Here is a 23,610-nt window from a genome sequence, read left to right as displayed (position 1 = left end):
AGATTATGAGCTACAAAGCTACAAATGTCTCGATATAATGTCTATATTTTGCGAATATTGCAATATTTTCCGTGGTATCGAATATCATTTTCCTGGAAATGGCAAGAATGAGCAGATCACACCAAATGGCCGTTGTTTTTGCTTGAATAATAAACTTCTAGGCTATTAGTAATAATAATTAATAGCCTATAAATTTGATGTGATTTAAAAGAAAAAAAATAACATACAAAAAAATGTTGTGGTAGGTACGACACACAAGGCAACATGACGCTGTCAGCAGTGACCAAGGCTGACGAGGGATTCCACAAATGTCGCCACCCAGTGGACGGACTGTCACATGACAGCTGGATAACTGTGATAGGCGCACACACACACACACACACACACACACACGCCAATAGAGAGACACCAAAACACACACACACACCGTCATGATCATGTCTGTGTCTCCACAGCTCGGCCTGGCGAAGAGAAGAAGAGTGATGATGTCATCAAGATGTCATAGGTTTCTGGCTGGCAACGCCCCTCCTCCCAGCCCAGTCTCCTCCTCCTGCCCTCTGATTGGTGCTGGCTACTGTCAGTCAAACCCAACCTGCTCAGATGAAATTCACACGACGTCACATGATGCAAGAACTGACTTCCAGGTTCTTTGTCAAGGTCAGTTCTCAAACTGCTGCGTACACGGTGCTACAGAGGGCTTTCAGCTGATGTAACCCCCTTCTGGCGGCCATCTTGGAGGTCCTCAGCTCTGTGAACAGCTGACTGTGTTTCTGTCGTCTCAACAGAATTGATCAGACGGTTAATTTCTGTCTGTTTCTGACTGAACTGATCATTTCATCACTGATCCATCTGATTGATTTAGTGTTTAGATAATAATAATAAGATCAGCTAACATCACTGTCTTGTTGTTAACACATCTGATTAGCACACTAGCTAACGTAGCTAGCAGCAGCTAGCGTTAGCATGTTCACATTAACATCAGTGTGTTTGCCGGCTAGTTAGCTAGCTAACAGTTTGTTCAGGTTAACTGAGCTGACTCTTCTCAAGCTACAACTCAGAGTGTTTTGGAGTAGAGACTAGGGCTAAAGACAAGACAGTTTACTGTGTCACAGTAACCAAATCCACCTTATCACACTATTCACTTTTACTGAGAACGTTACTGAATGGATCTACAGCCACACCACAACAAGCTGACTCAGCTGCTCTCTGGTTCTAGCTGCTTCTACAGATTTACACTTTATTAACTAACACACAATTCTGACCTTATGCTATATGGTATTTGTTAATCTCCTACGGTTTTTCACTCCAGTAAAATGATTGCTGGCATGAAAGTAATTATGGGTTATTTTAGTTAGGAGTCACTTTCACCTGTAAGATATTAGTTACATTTTCAAGGATAACCACCTGCATTTTTGAAATACTGATTGATGAATTTGTAACATTTTGGAATGAAACTCATATACTCACTCTCAGTCAGATCATTATTGAGACGTCAGTGAGTGTGAGTGTGTGTGTGTGTGTGTGTGTGTGTCTCCAGTGTATCTGCAGCACAGACTGAATAAAACATGGCTGAGAGAGTCTGTTGTTAACATGAGCGTGACTTTAATGTTTCTGAATAATTCAGACAGGCAATCTGGGACGCCATCAACAACAAAACTCCACTACAGGAGGAAGAGGAGGAGGAGGAAAAGAAGGGACAGAAAGAGCGAAGGAGAGTAAGAGAAATGTTGAGATGGATGGAGAGGTAATGGATTGAGGGATAGAGGAAGGAAAGAGAAAAAATTTGCAAAGTGGGGAGAAAAAAATGGGGAAAAAAGCAAGAGGGTAAAATGGGGAGAAAAGGAGGAAGAAACGAGAGGAAGAGCATGAAGGGTATTTCTGGGCATGACAGAGAGAGAGAGAGAGAGAGAGAGAGAGAGAGAGAGAGGTGTAGTCTATACTCAAAGTTAATTTCCACACTTGTTTTCCAAGTAGGACATGTATTCCCACTGGGGCTTCAAATATTAAGACATTAGAGAGAGAGAGAGAGAGAGAGAGAGAGAGAGAGAGAGAGAGAGAGAGAGAGAGAGAGAGAGAGAGAGAGAGAGAGAGAGAGTTTTAAACATGATGTTTATTTTTAGTTGCTGTTTTCAGTTTCCCCAAAAAATGACATTTGTTGTCAGTAGTCAAGCAGGCTGAGGTCGACCCAACAGATCTAATGAATTTAAAAGGTTTGTGGAAAGGAAAGACTTGAGAGGACACATGAAAGAGAAAGGACAGGATGGACAAAAAAGGAAAGGAAGGACAGGAGGGCTGGAAAGGAAAGGAAAGGAAAGGAAAGGAAAGGAAAGGAAAGGAAAAGAGGAAGGGAAAGAAAGGACAAGATGAAGAAGAGAAAGAAAAGGAAAGAAGGAAGAAAAGGAAAGGAAGGACAAGAGAGGAGTAAAGGAAAGGAAACGACATGAAACAAAATTAAAGGAAAGGAGGACAAGAAAGGAAAGGAAATGAAAGTGAAGGAAAGGAGAGAAGAGAGAGGAGATGAAAGAAGTGAGGTGACATGTTTTCCATCTGAGAAATTTGCACAATATGATTCAACTCTCTCTCTCTCACACACACACACCCACACACACACACACACGGCTCTCTGTGTTCCTAAGTGCTTGAGTGCTTCGTGCAACATCTCAGAAAAAGGAAGTGGATGAAATATTAACCACCGAAGAAGAGTAGAGGGAGTGTGCTACAGCGGTCCGCTGTCCGCTCCGTTCGGCTTCAACAAGCTTTCAAAGAGGACCGAGTCAAACACACAGAAACTAGACTAGATTAGACTAGACTAGACTAGACTAGACTAGACTAGACTAGACTAGACTAGAGTCTGCACCGGATTCAACTCAGTACTTCTTATTGCTTTACTGTTCATTAAGCTGCAGTCAGACTGCTACATGGGTTTGAGTAAAAGTAATCATAGTACTGGTGCAAGTAGTAGTCGTGTGGGTAGTTCGCTGGTAATATGGTATTGTTTGGTGGGAGTCCAGTATGGGTACTAGTAGCAGTAGTAGTAGTAGTAGTAGTAGTAGTAGTAGTAGAAGTAGTAGTAGTAGTAGTAGCAGTAGTAGTAGTAGTAGAAGTAGTAGTAGTAGGTCTGCTATTTGGAGTAGCCTAGTTTTGATAGTAGTGGCAATAGTAGTAGCAGTAGTAATAGTATTTGTTGTAGTTTGGTAGTAGTAGTAGTAGTATTTCTAGTAATTTTGGTAGTGGTACTAGTAGTATTTGTAATAGTTTTGGTAGTAGTAGTAGTAGCAGTAGTATTTGTAGTAGTTTTGCTAGTAGTAGTATTTGTAGTAGTTTTGCTAGTAGTAGTAGTATTTGTAGCAGTTTTGCTAGTAGTAGTGGTAGTAGTATTTGTAGCAGTAGTAGTAGTAGTAGTTGTTGTAGTAGTAGAATGTGGTAGTAGAATTTGTAGTAGTTTTGGCAGTAGTAGTAGTAGTAGTTTTGGTAGTAGTATTTGTAATAGTTTTGGCAGTAGTAGTAGTAGTAGTAGTAGTTGTGATAGTAGTTTTGATAGTAGTTGTAGTAATATTGCCTCAGAATAAAATGTGTTAAATAAATAAATGTGTTAATCTTGAGTATATAATGACATATGGTGACTAGCTAACATAGAGGGGGAATGTTACCACCAGCTGTTAGTTATGATTAGTATTAGTTATTATCAGTATTACATGAAACACAGAACATTATTAACATGTTCAGGGTGTTGAGAGGCACTGAGACGACTGATGTCGCCTTCAGCAGAGTGAAATCAACACTGATTACAAATTCAACTTATATAACATGCAGGTAGCTGCCAAAAGAAAGGAAACAGGTATGAGGTCCACTAAGTATATTTAAAGCAGGTTTGGTCCCTAAAATAATCAGCTCACATCCCATCATGCTTAGGGTGCAGCATTTTAGATAGAATCGATGCTAAGCAGTGTTGAAGCTGTTCTTGTGGACCAACAGCTAGTTAACACACTAGTTATGTTTTCTTTATTTTGGCCTGCTATGAAATAAAATTCATATTGAAAAAACAATTCATAGTAATTTTAAGACCAAACGCTAACACTGTTGAAGATGCCCACATGGAAAAGAATCTAACAAGTCAAGCAAGGTTCCTTACTGTTTATGCAAGTGGCCACTTTCATAGCAAGTCAATTATGAGCCTCCCATATTAGTGAGACTTTTCAAAAATCTACTATGAATCCTGTATGAATGTTGCAATAAGTTATATAGGGCTTAGACGTTTCATACTATGAAAGCAGCCACTTTTCAGCAAAATACACAGAAGGCAGACCTCATATAAACCTTTTTCAGACTACAGAGTGATTGATGAATGAATTTCAAGTAACAATTTTGGACTGAAACCCTTCATATATTCTTTGAGGAACGTTTTGTGGCAATGTAACCCGTTTTTAGCATCGTAACCCGTCTTCTTCCTGTCTGTCTACTAAGTGCAGTGTCTAAGTGCTACAGTGTCTGTCTGATCTAAGCTCAGTGTCCATACTGCATCCAGAACATGTAAATACTGTCTTTTCTGCTGGCATTTAACAGCAAGAGTCAGAGTGGAATGTGTATCTGTTAGAATGGAACGTAGGATTCCGGTTCTAGAACTCACCAACCAGAATGCGAGCTTGAGCTTCCGGAATGACAGCTAGAATTCCGATTTGAGATCTGGAATGCTGGCGTAGAACGTGCCGAACCACGATTAGAGAGAGAGACCGTCCTGTAACCGGAGGGTCACGGGTTCGAGTCCCACAGCAGCCAAAATGAGTCCATTCCCTGTCCAAGTGTCCTTGAGCAAGGCACCCTGACTTGCTCGGAGCAGGGTGTCGCTCCTGGCTGCCCCCTGACCTTTGACCCCTCTGGTGAAATGCGGACATGTACGTATTTCTCAGAGGGATTTAAGGAGAGACTAAGTCCTAATTACACTAGGTGGAATATAGTGATTTAAGTGCTCTAAAACTCCTAAAAATAAATTCCCACATCATCCCTCGGTCCAGTTCCCAAACTTCCAGGTCCTTTCATGGCATATCTTCACATTTTGACTTCTTTCATGTTCTTGGTGAATCCACCTCTCTTCCTCCTGAGTTTTACTATGTGAGCTCTAAGAAGCCACCTGTAACAATTCACATTTTTTACAGTGTAAATACAGTCGGAAATCCCATTCAACGCTGGCATTAAAATCCCAATGGTGATAAAAAATGTTCTGTGTTTAGCACAACCACTAAGCCATCGTGCCTGAGAGAGAGCGTCCTGTAAACACAGCGTCACAAGTTCTGGATGAGGAAAGGAAAGGAAAGGAGAGGAAAGGAAAGGAAAGGAAAGGAAAGGAAAGGAAAGGAAAGGAAAGGAAAGGCCAAGACGAGATGAAAGAAAAGGCGAGGTAGCATGTTTTCCATTTGACAAATTATGGGGAGTGAAGTGCTGTAAAATTCCTAAAAACAAAGAAATGTGCCCTGTCTACATGCAGTGTAGATGCCTCCTTTATCAACAATGGGATTCTGACTTCCTGGACCAGATCTCAGTCCGCCACGGCAGGCGCCTTCCTGCAGCATCCCAGAATCCCTCCTCTCCTCTTCCTCTTCTTCTTCTTCATCTTCTTCCCTTTCAGGCTGCTTTCGGAGCAGATGGATCTGCGGAGCGTCCCGATGCGTTTCTCCTGCTCCCGGATCTTGGACTGGAGGTGGGACTGGATCGCCGTGCCCAGAGACTCCAGGTCCACCGAGGCGCCATACACCTCCCATGTCATCCCCTGCTCATCCCACTCCACTTCTTGCGGCTTCCCTGTCTCCGTCTTGCGCCCTTCCTCTTTTCCCGCTTCCTTTTCCTCTCTCTCCTCCCCCTTACTCTCCCTCGCCACTCGGTCTCTACCCCTCCCTGCCTCCTCCTCTTCCTCCCAGATGCTCTCAGCGCTCACGTCTCCATCTTGGGTTTGTCCGAGTCGCGGTCCTAAGGCGAGGGCGGGGCTCTGCTCGAAGGTGTACGTACGCAGACAGGCAGGGAGGGAACTAGCCTTGTCCGTCACGACAGAGGGGAGCACCGATTGGCCGCGCAGCTCGATGTCGATCTTGCAGACGTGCTGGAAGGGCGGCTGGCCGATGGGAACGCAGCACAGGGACGGGACCGTCGGTGAGGTCAAACTGCCTGACTGACAGCTGGGCGAGCCAATCAGGGAGGAGGTGAAGCCTCCGTTGGTGGGAGCGTCTCTGTGCAGGCTGGGGCTGGTGGAGGCCGAGCGTTCGACCACCTCCACCTGCACCTGGACGCCCACCTCTCTCCGCTCCGCTCCCCACAGACGGAGGCTCTCGCTGGGGTCAGTCATTGTCGCCGCCTCCCTGACCCTCCTGGAGCTCGCTGGATGACTGGAGGGAGGAGGGAGAGGATGGAGAGGAGAGGAGGGAGAATGAGGAGAGGTGGGGAGCAAGGGAGCGAGAGAAGGAGAATTCCCCAGGCGATCTTTCTGTTTACCTCTGTCCTCCTTTTTCCTCTCTTCATTCCTGCTCTCTGCAGACATCGCCCTTGACGGAGTAAAGTTGTTGCCAGCAGCGATGGCATTTGCGTCACCCAGGTGACAGGGTTTGCTCAGAGGGGCGCCAGGTGTCCTCGTATCCCCCGGGGACCACCCTGTGTTGTCAGGGCTACGCCCGTTACCTTGGCGACACACGTCTCCCCCTCGCACGGCCCCCTGGGATACCACAGGTACTCCTTCAGCAGCCATTTTGGACTCTGTCAGTTTCACATCGTCTTCCTCAACGATAGCTTCAGTTTTTGTCGTTGTCTTGGTGATAGAGTCAAAGGTGAGACCCCTGGTCAGATTATTATTACGGGGTTCACTGCTGGGGTTTGTTTCCATGGCAACAGATCCCACTGCTGGTGGCTCTGAGGTGGATCCTCCTCTCGTTGTCAAGGGAACAGTGGTTCTGGTTTTGGGGCTGGAGGTGGCCAGAGGAGCCAGCAGGTCCATTAACACACCAGAACCTGGCAGCAGGAAATAAACATTAGCAAACAGGCTAACTGCTAACGTAATAGCATCTTTTATTCTAGTTATTCTATCTTTTCTTCTACATCTTTAAATTTGCAAATCAGTTAACTGCAGTGACACTTTTTTCAGTCTCTCTATTTTGTGACACAGGAGAAGCTAATTTGTCTTTTGGCTTGGATTGAACCCAGGTTCACCAATCCTGCTCCCAAACTTTCTTTGTACTTATATCCTTTATTGCCCATTTTACTCTTTCTACACCAACACACCAGTAACCTACACCACTATTGTTTAATGGTGTAACGACCCAATTTTTGTTAATCTTGTCTCATCTAAATTTATCATTACATGCATTCATATTATTACAAAACTGTAGTGAGGAGAAAAGTGATTACCTTTCTGGTATGAGAAGTGTGTTAATTAACCCATTAATAATTAACTGAAGTGAATGTTCTATCATGAATTGATCCCAGTCCTGACACAGAGCAACCAGACTGTCTGAATGTAGTTACCTGGAGCAGAACCAGGACTCCTAGCTGCTGATCCTGGTCTAGGAGAGAGAGATGGGGAGGGAGACGAATCCACCAGAGCAGACTTTGAACTGGAACGAACCGGACCGGACATAGAAGAATGAGAACCTGCCTTAAGATCTGGACCGGGTTTGGAAACAAGACCAGGACTCTTAGCCGAACCAGGTCGAGGAGAGAGAGACGGGGCAGGAGTCGCCACAGTAGGAGGCTTTGAATCTGAACCGGCCTTAAGATCTGGACTGGGTTTAGAGATGGAACCCGCAGTCTTATGGGTGTCATCTTTGGACCCAGACAAACCGGGTCTAGAGGACAAGGATGGGGACAGAAATCCAACAAGATCCATCTTAGAACCAGAGCCCACCAGAGCAGGTTTAGAATTGGACCGAGTCGGACCGGGCTTGGAACCTGGAATGGCTTTGGAATCAGAACCAGGGTTCAAGTTGGAGCCGACTGGGCCAGGTTTAGAATCTGGACTGGTCCTGGGAATGAGACTGGCTTTGGAACTGGAACCAGTTTTAGAATCCAGGCTGTCTTTGGACCCCATAACAGCCTTAGAGCCCGGAAATGTCTTAGAATCAGAACTTGTTTTAGAACCAGAACTTGCTTTGATTTCGGAACACGTTTTAGAATTCAGGCTGTCCTTTGATCCAATACTGACTTTAGAATTGGGGCTGGTTTTGGAATCGGAACCGGTTTTAGAATCAACACTGTCCTTTGATCCCATCCCGGCTTTAGAATTGGGACTGGCTTTGGAATCGGTTTTAGAAACAGAACCAGGCCTGGAATCTTTACAATCCAGATTCTGTTTCTGTGTGGACGGTTTGGGACTTAGAGAACTCAGTTGACTTGTCTTGGTGTTTAGCGGCGCTGTTACTGATGATTCTTCAGAACCGTGAGTTTTGGAGTCATGGCCGACCTGTTCAGTCGACTTGATAGTCGCGCTCACCGGGTCTGGTTTCCGGGTTTTGGAGTGGTTTGGGGTTTTGGTGGCTGTTGTGGTTGGTTCTGTGAGTTCGCCTCTCTCAGTGTGTGTTTTCGGGCTTACGGGACAGTGTAGCATTCTGGGTGAGTGCGTCTCAGGGCTGAGAGCTGTGGCGATCTCTTTCCCACCATTTTCTTTTCTGTTCACTTGCATTCTCGGGCTCATGGCAGAACTTTCCTTCGATTTGGTTGCTGGTTCAGTTTTCAGTGCTATGTGTGGTTTGGGGGTTAAGAAGCTAGCGGATTCTGCTCTGTGTATTTGCGTTTTATGGCTAACGGCGACTCGTTCGGTCGTCTTGGGACTGCTAGTGGTTGGCGTTTGCTCCAGCCGGTGTGGTTTTGGACTTGCCGCCGTGTTGCCGTGTGTGTGGGTCTTGGGGCTGAGTGTAGGAGTGTGTTTGGGATTTGGGGATTTCAGTCTTTGCTCGCCTCCACAGCTCGCTGCCTCCGCTTTCGGTGAGCGAGACGGAATTTTGCTTTTTTGCCGCGATGAATCCTCTCTCTCCCCCGGTGACATTACGGTCGCCAGGCCACCCGTCGACTTGCCGGTTTTACTCCCGTCATCCTTTCTGTTCCCTCCGTTCAGCTTCCTGGTCTCCGGGGCAGAGCGGGGGTTCCTTGGTGACGTCAGGTTGAGGTTGAGGTTGAAGTTAGGCTCCGCCCCCCAGTTGGCGTTGGGATCTGTGTTGTTGAGGGCCTCCGCAAGATCCGCCTCTTCTGGAATCGGGCATTCTGATTGGTCAACCTCCTTCCTGCATTTGGAACCGTTTGGGGAGGTTTCCATGGTGATGGCGACTGTCTGTCCAGCAGAAATCAAGGAACAGCCGGAATGTTTGTAGAATTTTGGATCAAAGATCAGCAGTGGATCACCTGACTGGACAGCTGGAATAATAAGGACATCATTAATATTAGGCTACTTTAATTTATAATTTTAGATATTTAGATATTTTATAATTTTAGATATTTCTTCTCTTGTAATTGGCACATTTTGGAAAATCTTCCCCCTCTTCCCCCTGTTGTTTCTCTGCCATGTTACTGATAATCTCACACATCCACACCCATAAATAAACAGATTTCCAAAATACCAACAATTTAATACAAATAATGGTATTTTTGTCTCCTATGGTATTACTACAGTATTCCTACAATATTCCTGTAGAGACTTAAAGGGTCTGTGGTCTTTCTTGATGCTAGAGATATGGAATCAAATGTCAATTAGAGATAAACTGTGGTTAAATTAAGTACAGTAACAGTAAGGTTGTTTTTAACTCATTCACTTTTTTTTGTTATCATTTTATCTGTAAGTCTCTATAGGAATATCACGGTGATACCACAGGAAATTAAAATACCATTAAGCATGATACATGACACTATAAAATCACTATTAAGTACCAGACATAAGTCTTAACTCTATATAGGAATATCATAGAAATCTTTTAGTGATACCATAGGAGATACAAAATAAAATGAAGCACATTAAGGTCACTATAAACTCTCTATTGAGTACCATAGAAACACTATAAGCCCATATAGGAACATTATAGTGATTTTTTTTGAGGTTCCATTCATTGATTTCCCCTCTCTCTCTCTCTCTCTCTCTCTCTCTCTACATACCTATTCTCCGTTCACCATCGATAAAGGCGTGGTTGTCGGTGGAAATCCCATCATGCCGTCTGATCAGCCGTCTGCCGTGGCATCGATGAGAGAAAACCTTCAGCCGCTCGATCCCTCCCTCCCTCCCTCCCTCCTCTCCGCTCTGCTGGTGAACGGATTTATGAATAAATAAATGGAGAGAAAGAGAGAGGGAGGGAGGGAGGGAGGGATGGCAGAGAGAGAGAGAGGTAAAGCGAGAGAGATGCACACATAAACGGACAGACAGAAGAAGAAGAGAGAGACAGAGAGAGAGAAAGAGAGAGAGAGAGAGAGAGAAAGAGAGAGAGAGAGAGAAAGAGAGAGAGAGGTGTGTCTGTTCATTCAGACAGAAACAAACAATCTGGTAGAAACTGGTCAGCCATCATCATCATCATCATCATCATGTTCTTTGTTTTCTCTTCCTTCTTCTTCTTGTTCTTCTCCTCATCATCTTCCTTCTTCTTGTCTTCCTCCTCTTCCTTCTCCTCCTCCTTCATATCTTCCTCCTTATCCTGCTTCTTGTCCTCCTCTTCGTCTTCCTTCTTCTCCTCCTCCTCATCCTTATCATCCTCCTTCCTCTCCTCCTCTTTCTCCTCCGCCGCCGTCATCATCATCCGCTTCTTCTCCTTCTCCTCTTTCTCCTCCATCATGATCAGCATCATCATCAGACTCCTCTCCCTCTTCTTCTCCTCCTCTTCTTTCTCCTCCATCGTCATCCTTCTTTTTCTTCTCATCCTCTTCCTTCTCCTTATCCTCCTCATCCTCCTTCTTCTTCTCTTCCTCCTCCTCCTTATCCTCCTCTTTCTCCTCCATCGACATCATCATTCTCTCCTTATTGTACCTTCTTCTTCTTCTCAGCTTCTTCTTCTCAGTGCTATTTTGATAGCTTGGAATCAATACAGTCTAGTTGTGACACTAATTAGATCATTAGACTCGATAGATAGATGGATAGATAGATAGATAGATAGATAGATAGATAGATAGATAGATAGTGTAGATAGAGTATTTCTGACATTTTATCTCTTCTCATTCACATGTGACAACAAACTTACCTGGATACTATAGCTGTCTGTCACCAACACCTGAGGCCTGGGTGTGTGTGTGTGTGTGTGTGTGTGTGTGTGTGTGTGTGTGTGTGTAAAAGAGAGAAAGATAATACTTTGACTTGTTTAAATTCTCTCTACTGAAAAAATAACTTATACACAAAGACAGAGAGATATACTGTATATAAAATAGAAAATAGAATAGAGCACTTTCAGGTTACGTAAGAACCCCTCTGGCGGCCATATTGGAGGTCAACAATAGCTGAATTGATCAGACGGTTAATTTCTGTCTGTTTCTGACTGAACTGATCATTTCATCACTGATCCATCTGATTGATTTAGTGTTTAGATAATGTCAGCTTGTTAGCTAGCTAACCATAGCATCTGGTCAGCTAACATCACTGTCTTGTTGTTAACACATCTGATTAGCACACTAGCTAACGTAGCTAGCGGCAGCTAGCGTTAGCATGTTCACATTAACATCAGTGTGTTTGCCGGCTAGTTAGCTAGCTAACAGTTTGTTCAGGTTAACTGAGCTGACTCTTCTCAAGCTACAACTCAGAGTGTTTTGGAGTAGAGACTAGGGCTAAAGACAAGACAGTTTACTGTGTCACAGTAACCAAATCCACCTTATCACACTATTCACTTTTACTGAGAACGTTACTGAATGGATCTACAGCCACACCACAACAAGCTGACTCAGCTGCTCTCTGCTTCTAGCTGCTTCATACAGATTTACACTTTATTAACTAACAGAATATTCTACATGTTCCTCCATGATGGAGACTCAGCTGGTAGCAGGCTGGTGATGAAACTGTAAATCCTCTGTAGATTATAAAGAGAGACAAGTTTGACTCTCATCTTGTCTGTCAGTCTGTCAACAGTGACACACCCACTGCAGCCAATAGGGATGCTGCGATAGGGATGCTACCTGACAACAACAGCTGACTAGGTATTGTCCTACTGTGTGTGTGTGTGTGTGTGTGTGTTTGTCCATGAATGTATGTGCATGCCCTTATGTATGCATGTCTGTGCAAGACCCTGTGTGTGTGCCCTTGTGTATGTGTGTTCGTTTTTGTGTCAAAGTGTTTGACCATCCGTGTGTGTGTGTGTGTGTGTGTGTGTGTGTGTGTGTGTGTTGGAGGTGGTATTTATGCCAGCAGTCAACAAGCTGTCTTGTTCTTTGGTCCATGGACGAGAGACGTGACAGAGAGGGAGAGGAGCAACTCTTTCTGCTGTACTACGCTTATTAGAGAAAACCAGCTTAACTATCCCTTAATCAACACTTTCACACACACACACACACACACACACACACTGCCAATACACACACACACACACTGCAGCACCTTGAAGACCAGCAGCTGTTTGTCTGGACGCAGCATGTGGGAGGAGAACTGTGATACAGAGAAGTAAGTAACTTCCCAAAACCTTATAAAATATTCAAAGTTCATCATTCAGCATCTGTAAAATCTAGAGGATCCAGTCTGTAAAAGGACTTAAATTCCTTTCTATCCTTCCATCATTTGGTTCAATCTTGTGTAATCAATCTTTTTTGACCAGCAAATTGTCTCGGCTGATTCTGAACTACTTGCTTGTTTAATGCAAAGATGTCTGATGATCAAAGCACTTCCCATAGCCAGTGTGTGGGAGGGAGGGGCTAGGAGCAGGGACCGTAGTGAATATATCGATATGCAAATTAGCGTATGCCATCATCTGGTGTCTTCTACGTTTTGAGCAGCCAATAGCTACTTTAATTGAAGAAGAGTTGGCAACACTGGTTGTCACTTTTTCGAAGCGTGAAACTCATTAAGTAACATCAGACTGAAGCTCAATGAAAAACACAAGAGGTAAGAGAGCAGGAAGCTAATATTATGAAGCCTAGCGCTAACAGCTAGTGCTATTAACTGAAAGAATACAATCTATCCATACTAAGTTATCTAGCTAGTTAGCTAGCTGCTGACCTTAACATCATGAATTAAAGTTATTGCCATTTATATTTTTATTTATATTTTGACCAGAGTTCCTTCTTTGCCATTCAGGTTCACCAGTTAGCTAACTTACGCTCTGAAAAACAGTGGTTCTTTGGCTCCGCCCACTGAGGTTTCACTCAACCAATCAGATTATTTCTCCCTCCAAGAAATGTTGTTTGAACTAAAACTTGAATCTGCTGGATGTCAGGCTATAAACTGCTATACAGTTTGTGTACTCTGGAATATTATGGAAAGGAAAGATTGATTGACACAAGAGTATTCATGTCATCTATTGTCTGGGAGCTGTGACCTCTGACCTTTGACCTCCTTACTATTGGTTTGCTTGTAATGTTGCTGATCTAGGAAAAGCTTATTCTACTGTTGGCCTCTAAATTATTAAAATGTAAACTACTTGGACCAAATAGAGCATAGTGAAGACACATTAAAACTTCACTGTATGCGTGTTTGTGTGTGTGTGTGTGTGTGTGTGTGTGTGTGTGTGTGTGTGTGTGTGTGTGCCTGCCGGTCCCCCAGCGGTGTGGGTGTGAAGCTGGACTACTCCCCGGTGTCGTGGAGGGAGTATTTTGACCAGATGGAGGATGTGTGCGTGGGACCGGCCAACAGCGGAGACGTCTTCAGGGTCTACAAGGCCGGGAGCGACGGGCCGCTGCTGGTCCTGCTGCACGGGGGGGGGCACTCCGCCCTGTCCTGGGCCGTCTGCACCGTGAGTAGCTGGGGGAGGGGGGGGGGGGGGGGGGTACCACAAATTTTAATTCCAATCAATCGCCGATACGGACACTTTTCATCATTACAAGCCGCTCCTGTACTATCATGAAATGGAGTTATGAAGAGAGACAGGATCGGTGAGAGCAGAGGTGGGGACTGGAGTCACAGTTTCAATTGCTTGAGACTTGACTTGCTGCATGAAGAGAAGACTTGAGACTTGACTTGACTTGGGTTCTGGTGACTTGGGACTTGACTCTGACTTGTACTCTGATGACTTGAAAAGGTTTCTAAAGTCTTGACTTGAGATCTTGTGTTTGTGTAAATGACTCAGATTGAAAGTGATGAGATTTGTTCCAGCGGACGACTGAATTTAAATTCTGTTTTCTGAATTTGTATGGAATGATTGAATTTATTGAAGTTGAAACTGATTATAGAAATCAAACTCATGATGCTCTTACCAAGTTTTTATCCTATTAAAACCATATTGCATTGAAAAGTCCTAGATATTTAGTTTTCTTTAAGACATTAAATTGATACTGGACTCTTGATTTGTTCTGACTTGACTTGCTGTTCTACATTTAGACTTGAGACTTGACATTAATGACTTGGACTTGACTTGGTAATCTACATTTAGACTTGGGACTTGACTTGAGACTTGTGCCTCAAGACTTGAGACTGACTTGGGACTCGAGCAAAGTTGACTTGATCACACTTCTGGAGGGATGACATGTGACAAAGGCCTTGATCCGGATTCGAACCGAGGACTTTAACCAACCGAGTCACCAGGACAGCCAGAATTTATGAGTTAACATGAAGAATACAGATATTATTAATATAGATCTGGAGAGCTCTGCAGTACAGCCTAATGATTTATTAAATATTAATGTATTAATCACTAAAATTTTAACTTTTATCAGTCAAAAAATATCAGTCTTGTCTTGGAGGAATTTTTTGGCAAAGTCAACAAAACATCTAGATGATGCAGTTTTATAGATTATATAGTAATTGATTAAATAAAAATGTGTTAAACCGAAAAAGGAATAGAAGCTTTTATGGTGTTGATAGTTTTGGTGCTGGGATCGATACTGAAAAGACGTCAGGATCGGTGGTATTGATACATTGGGGATCGATCCATCCGTCCCTAACTGATAACTGATCGATTGATGAGCACTGATCGATTGATGACAGCACGGTGTGGAAGCTGCATGCTAACACAGCAGTGTGTCTGTGTCTCTGTGTTCCAGACAGCCATCTGCAGCAGAGTGACCTGCAGGGTCTTCTCCATGGACCTCAGGGGCCACGGTGCGTCAAACATCATGACACGTTACTCTGTACAGGAGGGTCTACACCCATATATCAGGCCGATATCGGCTTCTTATTAAATATCAGATATCGGCCAGTCGGTGTCGTCCATGATGGAGGTTCCTCCTGACCACAGATACAGAAAAACAGGCTGGAAAACCATTTTAATTATTCATTTAATTGTGTTTTGTAAACTAATTCTTCATTTAAAGGCACTAATGTACCCAGAGTTTCTCTACCAGTGAACAGGTGTGATGTCACTCTGCCTTAAAGAGCTGCTGACGCTAGAAGAGTTTCATCAGTCTGGTGTCGGTGGAGAGTTTTAGTGTCCCATGATGCTCTGATGCCGTTTCAGAGGCTTTTCCACCCTGAGGAGAAGAAAACTCTGAATACTTGTCATTTCTTTGGCATGAAAACGGTCAAATTTAAAGATATTGAACACCGGTGACTGTCTCTCAGTGACTTCAGGGTAAAAATATCATTATCAGCCTTCACAAACTCATATTGGTCAAACCCTGTTATAGAGTATAACAGTGATTTGATGTTTGATTTTTTTTTTTATCAAATTAAAAATTTCTGCTTTTTCTTGTTTGGTACTTCTTATATTCATACTTTAATTTGTTGTTATGTCTCTGATGTTTTTTTCATCATGTATGTAAAGCACTTTGAGTTGCATCTGTAAATAGATTGGACTTGACTTTATGTCAGAGGACGTTAAATAAAAAACTGTATTTTAATGTTTAATTTAACATGTGAGTCTGTCTCTGCTTGTTAAGGCGACACCCAGGTCCGTCAGTCAGATGACTTCTCAACTCAAACCATGTCCAGGTCAGCACACACACACACACACACACACACACACACACACACACACACACACACTATACAAACATTAAGCTCTCAATAATCCCCACAAAACAGTTGTTGTTTTAGTATTTGAGTGATAAAATATTTTTTTATCGTGGGATCAATAAAGCAATACTACTACTACTACTACTGTTATATGACTATTACTACTAGTGATGCTACTACAACTACTACTGTTACTGCTACTGTTACTATTACTACTATGAATACTACTAGTAGTAGTAGTACTCTTTCCACTTGTCCACTTTCTTTACCAGTACTATTTCTGCGACTACTATCTCTATTACTAATGCTAGTACCACTTCAACCACTATTGATGCTTCTACTGCTACTACTGCTGATACTACTGATACTACTAGTACTACTACAACTACTACTACTGAAGGACTACTACTACTACTGCTACAAGTACTATCACTTCCACTTCTAATACTAGTACTACTAGTATTAGTGCACTGCTGCTGTTACCACTACTGCTACTACTAGTACTTTTATCACTACTTTTATACTACTACTACTACGACTGCTGCCACCCGCTTCTCTTCACCTCTTGCCCCGCCCCCTTCAGGGACGTAGCCAATGTGGTTCGAGCCTGTTACGGGGAGACTCCTCCCCCCATCGTCCTGATTGGTCACGGCGTTGGAGGGGCGATAGCGGTGCACACCGCCAGTAACACACTGCTGCCGACCACTGTGGGCCTGGTGGCTATAGACGTGGTGGAAGGTAAGGGTGTGTGTGTGTGTGTGTGTGTGTGTGTGTGTGTGTGTGTGTGTGTGTGTGCGTGTGTGTGTGTGTGTGTGTGTGTGGAGGTTACCGGGTCGGATCTGGAGGGAAATCTGCTGGATCGCTTTACGGCACAAAACAGGAAGAGGTTCTGTTCTTCCAGAGCAAACGGAGCTAAAGCTGAAAGAGTTTCTGGCAGCAGATGGTGGAAGGAGGGAAAGGAAGATGGAGAAATCACTTCCAACATGTTGATCCTCTTCAGGGAGGGGAAGGAGGGGGCAGGAAGTAACGGGGCTGATGGGAAATGTAGTCTTAATGTGGAGAAACACTAGAACTAACAATACTACTGCTGTGAGACAGAGGAGAACAATCGACTCCAACATGGACTCATTGGTTTACAGCCATTAGACCGAGGCAGCACTACTAATTTAATATTGATATATTGATGATGAAAATACTTCACATATCACCTTCTTCTTCTTCTTCTTCTTCTCCTTCTTCTTCTTCTCTTCCTGCAGGCAGTGCGATGGACGTGCTGCACAGCATGCAGAACTTCCTGAAGGGAAGACCCAAGTCCTTCAAGTCCATGGATCACGCTATCGAGTGGAGGTGAGCATTCAGCAGATCAATAACAATCACCAATCAATAACTCACGTCTGCAGCGTTTATTGTTTATTATTCACCATGTCCTTAGTTTCTTGCAGTCGGGTGAAAGTCGGTGTTCTGAAAACGTACAGGCCTTATTGCTAGTGAGCGACAGTTCAAAACATTTAAACGTGTTTAAAACCATCTCTGGCCAGAAGTCGCATTGCATTCTGGGTATTTTGACTGTGGTTGGGTGGTTTGGATTTCACAGCCTTGAGGCCGTGCCAAACCGCTGCTGATAAATGTTGCAGGTTCCCCGTTTAGCATTTTAAACTTCAATAAATGAGTGTAAAATTAAGTGTGATACCTCGGTCTAATGACTGTAAACCAGTGAGAGCCTGATGGAGACGACTGTTCTCCTCTGTCTCACTCCAGTAGTGTTGTTAGTTCTCCACATTAAGACTACATTTCCCATCAACCCATAAATGTTGCTACTTTCAGCGCCCTCTTCCTGTTTTGTGCCGTAAAGCGATCCAGCAGATTTCCCTCCAAATCCACCAGGTGGAGAAACAAAGGAGAATTCCTTGTTTTTTTTATGCTAATTATACTAATGTCTCAAAATTAATGTGGTTATGATTTATTGATGATTGATCTTTAAAAATCTGTGTAATATATCAAAATCTCCCTTTCTGAAGAGTTGATGTTTTAGTAGATTTTTTTCTGTCTCCTTTCAGCATTAAGAGCGGACAAATCAGGAACCTGGAATCTGCCAGAGTCTCTGTGGTTGGTCAGATCAAAAGGTAGGCTGGCTCTGATTGGTCAGATTGAGATGCAAGGTCACTTTTCTCCCTATCCTCTCGTCTCCGCTGTCAGTTCCTATTTGGGATTAGGTTACAGATATTTGTTGGTATGTAAAATCTTTTTTTTTCATTTTTCTATTGAGTTTACTTGCTGTATAATGAGGAAAACATCAGGTTATTGACTTTGAGTTGTAATTTGTCTATTTCAGGGAGCTGACATAATGAGCGTTGTTAGTACTCGTAATTTTTGAAACCAAGAACTATAATTTAAATCTCTATTTGACTTAAAAAACTGCCCAATAATATAAACTAGCCTAAACTAAATTTAACTAACTGGAATAAAAAACAGAGCAAAACTAATCCAAACTAATCCAGACTAAATAAAACAAAATCAAACTGGACTAAAATGAACAGAACTAATTAACAAAACTAAACTTGACCAGACAGAACAATACGAAACTAAACTACATTAAACTCATTATGACTTGTTAAAAACGTAATTTTATTGAAATTTCACAGTTAAATTTATGTTGAAGTTTTAATTTGCTTTTAATGATTACAAATGTTTATTTTTTGTGTCTATTTAAGGTTAGGGTTAAGGATAAGGTAAGCATTTTAGCTTGGTCAGAATTATTCGCATTATAATTATTATTTTTGTTGTTGTTACATTTGTATAGCACTTTTCTTCATAAAGTTACAAAATGTTGTAAAATAAAAGTAACAAAACAAACCTGTCTAACCCGCACCTCGTTCAGGCTTTGGGGAAAGTAACAGCCGTGTCATTTCCTGTCTCTCCTCTCGTACTTCCTGGTAGGTGTGAGGTGGAGCATGCTGATTCGCTGGAGCAGGCCAGCCCCGTGACCGACGTGGTCGTCAAGGGCAACGAGGAGTTCTACGATCAGAGCTACGTGAACGACAAGGAAAACACTGCATCAGAGGTAAGAAACAAGCAGATAAACACACCGGTGTTGCTACACTGATGAGGACACGACATTCACTTACACTCATTATCTAACAAGCAACCTTAACTTTTACTCTTACCTTTAAAGTCATGAACACACACACACACACACACACACACACACACACACACACACACACATACGTACACACGTTTGCAAAGACATTCCATTGACTTGCATTCATTTGCTCACAGTGACGTTAAACCCAAACCCTTCCCACTTACTAATTAAACACACAAAAATATATGCATTGCTATATGGATGAAGACATTCCATTGACTTACATTAATTCCCTCACTACTGAATTTCTAAACGTACATAAACACACGCACATGAACGTGTGTAACAATACTTTCATTGACTTCCATTCATTTTCAAACCCCTCAGCCTAACTGCAACTCTTAAAACTCAATTCTTCAACACACATAAACGCACATAAACGTGTAACGATACTTTTGAATCCATTGACTTACATTCATGCTGTGTGTGTGTGTGTGTGTGTGTGTGTGTGTGTGTGTGTACCAGAGTGTGTATAGCTGGCGTATTGACCTGTCAAAGTCGGAGAAGTACTGGGACGGCTGGTTCAGAGGGACTTCCAACCTCTTCCTGGGCTGCAACCTGCCCAAGCTACTGCTATTGGCCGGTAGGTCTCTAAATCCCGCCTCCAAATGACTTATTTTGGTTGGTAGATTTCTAAAGCCCGCCCCCCAAATTACTGCTATTGGCCGGTTGGTTTCTAAAATCTGTACTTAATCTACTGCTATTGGCCGGTAGGTCTCTAAAGACCGCCCTCAAACTACATCTATTGGTCGGTAGGTCTCTAAAGCCCACTATACATCCTTATTGGGAAAAAGGTGGTAATTGGTGTTTATTGGTCAGTTTTAAAAATGCAGGTGATGCCAGCCTATAAACTGTTAATGTCTTGTAAGTAAAGGACTCCAGATAGCCAACAGCTTAGGAAATACTCAGCAGTGAGTTTTGCTTTCATGGCAGCAGTCATGTTGTCAGAGCGTCACAGTTTTCTCTTGTTGTTGTTGTTGTTGTTGTTGTTGTTGTTGTTCTGCTGTTTGATGCTGATGAAGCTGTTTGTGTTTCAGGAGTCGACCGGCTGGACAGAGATCTGACCATCGGCCAGATGCAAGGTGAGAGACTGACACGCCACATACAGCGGTAACCATGGTAACAGTCCCCCATCCTGCATCAGTGGTAGCCATAGTAACAGTCCCCCATCCTGCATCAGTACTACAGTGGTAACCATGGTAACAGTCCTCCATCCTACATCAGTGGTAGCCATGGTAACAGTCCCCCATCCTGCATCAGTAATACAGTGGTAACCATGGTAACAGTCCTCCATCCTACATCAGTGGTAACCATGGTAACAGTCCTCCATCCTACATCAGTGGTAGCCATGGTAACAGTCCCCCATCCTGCATCAGTAATACAGTGGTAACCATGGTAACAGTCCTCCATCCTACATCAGTGGTAACCATGGTAACAGTCCCCCATCCTACATCAGTGGTAGCCATGGTAACAGTCCCCCATCCTGCATCAGTAATACAGTGGTAACCATGGTAACAGTCCTCCATCCTACATCAGTGGTAGCCATGGTAACAGTCCCCCATCCTGCATCAGTACTACAGCAGCAGCCATGGTAACAGTCCATTTGTATTATAGTGGTAGCCATAGTAACAGTCCACTTGTATTATAGTGGTAGCCACGGTAACAGTCCGCTTGTATTATAGTGGTAGCCATGGTAACAGTCCATTTGTACTACCTTGTTGTTATGGTAACAGTCCACTAGTATTACCTTTTTGTTATGGTAACAGTCCACTAGTACTACCTTGTTGCCATGGTAACAGTCCATTAGTACTACCTTGTTTTCCTCTGACAACTGACTTGGCAGAAGAACCAATCACAGCTCCCGTCACCAGGGGGCACAAAACAGGAAGAGGTTCTTCTTCTGTTCTTCCAGAGCAAACGGAGCGAAAGCTGAAAGAGTTTCTGGCAGCAGATGGTGGAAGGAGGGAAAGGAAGATGGAGAAATCACTTCCAACATGTTGATCCTCTTCAGGGAGGGGGAGGGGGGGGGGGGGCAGGAAGCAACGGGGCTGATGGGAAATGTAGTCTTACTGTGGAGAAACACAAAACGCCACACACGTTTATTAGATAATTATTATTTACTGAATAGTTGACATTCTTTCCACACTGTGTGCTGCACTGTGACAGAAAGATAAAAGAGCTTCACTGCTGCAGAGACTTGCTCAGGGACACACACACACACACACACACACACACACACACCTTGAGGCAGCAGTGGCTCTCCAGAGACAGCTGGTTCTGTCAGTCAACAACAACCACCCTGGAACTGACAGCCTGGAGAGAGAGAGAGAGAGAGAGAGAGAGAGAGAGAAGGAGAGTGTGTGTGTGTGTGTGTGTGTGTGTGAGTAAGAGATAGAGAGAGACAGAGAGACCAAGAGAGAGAGAGAGAGAGAGAGAGAGACATACAGAGTGTACACCTGTCTTGCTGTCTGTCTGCAGGTAAGTTCATGATGCAGGTGCTGCCCCCCTGTGGCCACGCAGTGCAGGAAGACGCACCAGAGAAGGTGAGACAGCAGCGTGCACAGCACTGTGTGTGTGTGTGTGTGTGTGTGTGTGTGTGAGTATTTGTGAGAGCGTGTGCAAGCATGAACAGTCAAACCTGTCAATGCATGTGTAACTGTGAATGTGACCAGAAACCTCCATGTGTGTGTGTAAACTGTCTAACCTGTCAAAGGGTGTGTATGTGTGTATATGTAAGTATAAACTGTCTAACTTTTACGTGTGTGTATGTGACCAGAAATCGTTTAACCTGTGTGTGTGTGTGTGTGTGTGTGTGTGTGTGTGTGTGTGTGTGTGCAGGTGGCTGAAGCGGTGGCTGGCTTCCTATTGAGACACAAGTTTGCTGAAGCGAGAGGAGAAAACAGGAGGTAGGAGGAGAAAAAAGAAATCCGCAAAACGTAAAATTTCTAACCTTAAAATTTTAAATATTTCGAGTTTTGGTCCAAAATGAGCCATCAGAAAAAACTTCCACTTCCTCTTATAAAAATGACAAATGAGGCGTAGTTAATGTTCAGCAAAAATAGCCAAAAATGTCTTTTACCTGCACATAAACAAAGACGAAAACTACAAATATTTCACCTATATTTTTATTTTTAGTTAGTTTTATGATAGTTTAGTTCAGTTTTCGTATTTTTCACAGTCCTTTTTATATTTATTTCAGTTTACAGCAGTGTTTTTGTTTTTGTCTTATTTTTATTTACTATAATAGAGTTGAACACACTTTATAATGGCATTTCCTTTATTTTGACTCTTGCCTGCACACAATAAATACTCCCAACTTTGTGTCACTATATTCTACTTGCTTTCTCCTCTCTCTCTCTCTCCAGCTCCTCCTACCCGTTCACACAGTGAGGTCTGCAGGTAACACACACACACACACACACACACACACACACATTCCAAATCCACAAAATTTTAAATTTCTAACCAAACGAAAGTTAAGATGTGAAGAGTTTTTCTCCATCATGAGCCATCAGCCATCTGAAAAAGTGTCGCCTTATCTTAAAACTTATCTAAAAACGACATCACATTACATAAATGAGACACTTTTACAGTCTGGATCCTCTGTCTTTTATACATATTGAATGTTAAACTTCAGGTAACTTTGTGCCGTCGGTGTTTTAGAAGTGTTGTCATCTTACCCACCATTAGGATGAAAAACTGAGGGTTTCTCCATGTTTTGTCTTTCTTTCTTTTCTTCCAGATCTACAGCCAGGAGCTCCAGATTCAGAGTTGACTGCCTTCTTGTTTTCCTGAAGACCAGTTCAAACCTCCTCTTCCTCCTCCTCCTCCTCTTCCTCAGTAGCTGCTAAAGTCTGTAGTTGTATAACCAACTCAGTAGTTTGTCTATTCTCTCTACTTTTTCCAATATAAACTTAAACTGTCTGTGATCTACTACTAGCTACTGCCTGCTGCTGTAGTTTCTGTTCTTCTGTAAGCGGACCAACGCTTTTTATTTCAGCTCCACCCACAACAATATACAATCTGCTGAATCAGTTCACGTTAAGATGAAATCTGAACGTTTAAGTGCATCAAGACAACACCATCTTTAAAGGAAAATGTACTTTTAAAACAGTCTGCGTTTAGTTTCTTCTGACATCCAAGTTAGTTCTCCTGTATTTGTGCTCTGTCCATTCCTGCATGTTGGAACTATAGAACTTCCTGTTCATTTTATTTTAGTTAATTTTATTTATTTTCATCTCTTTTTATCTGTGTTGGACATTGCTGGTTGTTTTGATAGACGTGTTGTTTGTTGTTGGGTATAAAGACACTTTAATTCCTCCCAGTGCTTCGTCTTGTTCTTTGAATCTTAAATTTATAATCAGCGACATTTTCATCTAAATAAATAAATATCTGCCTGCTCTAACTCAACAGTGATCCAACCTATAAATCTTCT

At 43.0% G+C, this 23,610-nt stretch overlaps 1 protein-coding gene across 1 annotated transcript; it reads left to right on the top strand.

Annotated features, from left to right (window-relative positions):
* Window positions 1-12,560: 12,560 nt before the first annotated feature.
* On the top strand, window positions 12,561-22,572 carry LOC139924875 (protein phosphatase methylesterase 1-like). Its single transcript, XM_078291874.1, has 13 exons — window positions 12,561-12,587; window positions 13,674-13,874; window positions 15,121-15,178; window positions 15,955-16,006; window positions 16,614-16,768; window positions 17,287-17,377; window positions 18,088-18,153; window positions 18,968-19,091; window positions 19,641-19,758; window positions 20,213-20,257; window positions 21,654-21,718; window positions 22,014-22,081; window positions 22,541-22,572. Exons 1-13 carry the CDS (start codon window positions 12,561-12,563, stop codon window positions 22,563-22,565), a joined length of 1,095 nt encoding a protein of 364 aa, XP_078148000.1. The 3' UTR covers window positions 22,566-22,572.
* The last annotated feature ends 1,038 nt before the right edge of the window (window positions 22,573-23,610 follow it).

Source organism: Centroberyx gerrardi, chromosome 23 (genome assembly GCF_048128805.1).
Source record: "Centroberyx gerrardi isolate f3 chromosome 23, fCenGer3.hap1.cur.20231027, whole genome shotgun sequence".
Lineage (NCBI taxonomy): Eukaryota > Metazoa > Chordata > Actinopteri > Beryciformes > Berycidae > Centroberyx > Centroberyx gerrardi.
The sequence above is the reverse complement of the archived record's forward strand: the minus strand, read 5'-3'. Positions and strand labels throughout refer to the sequence as shown.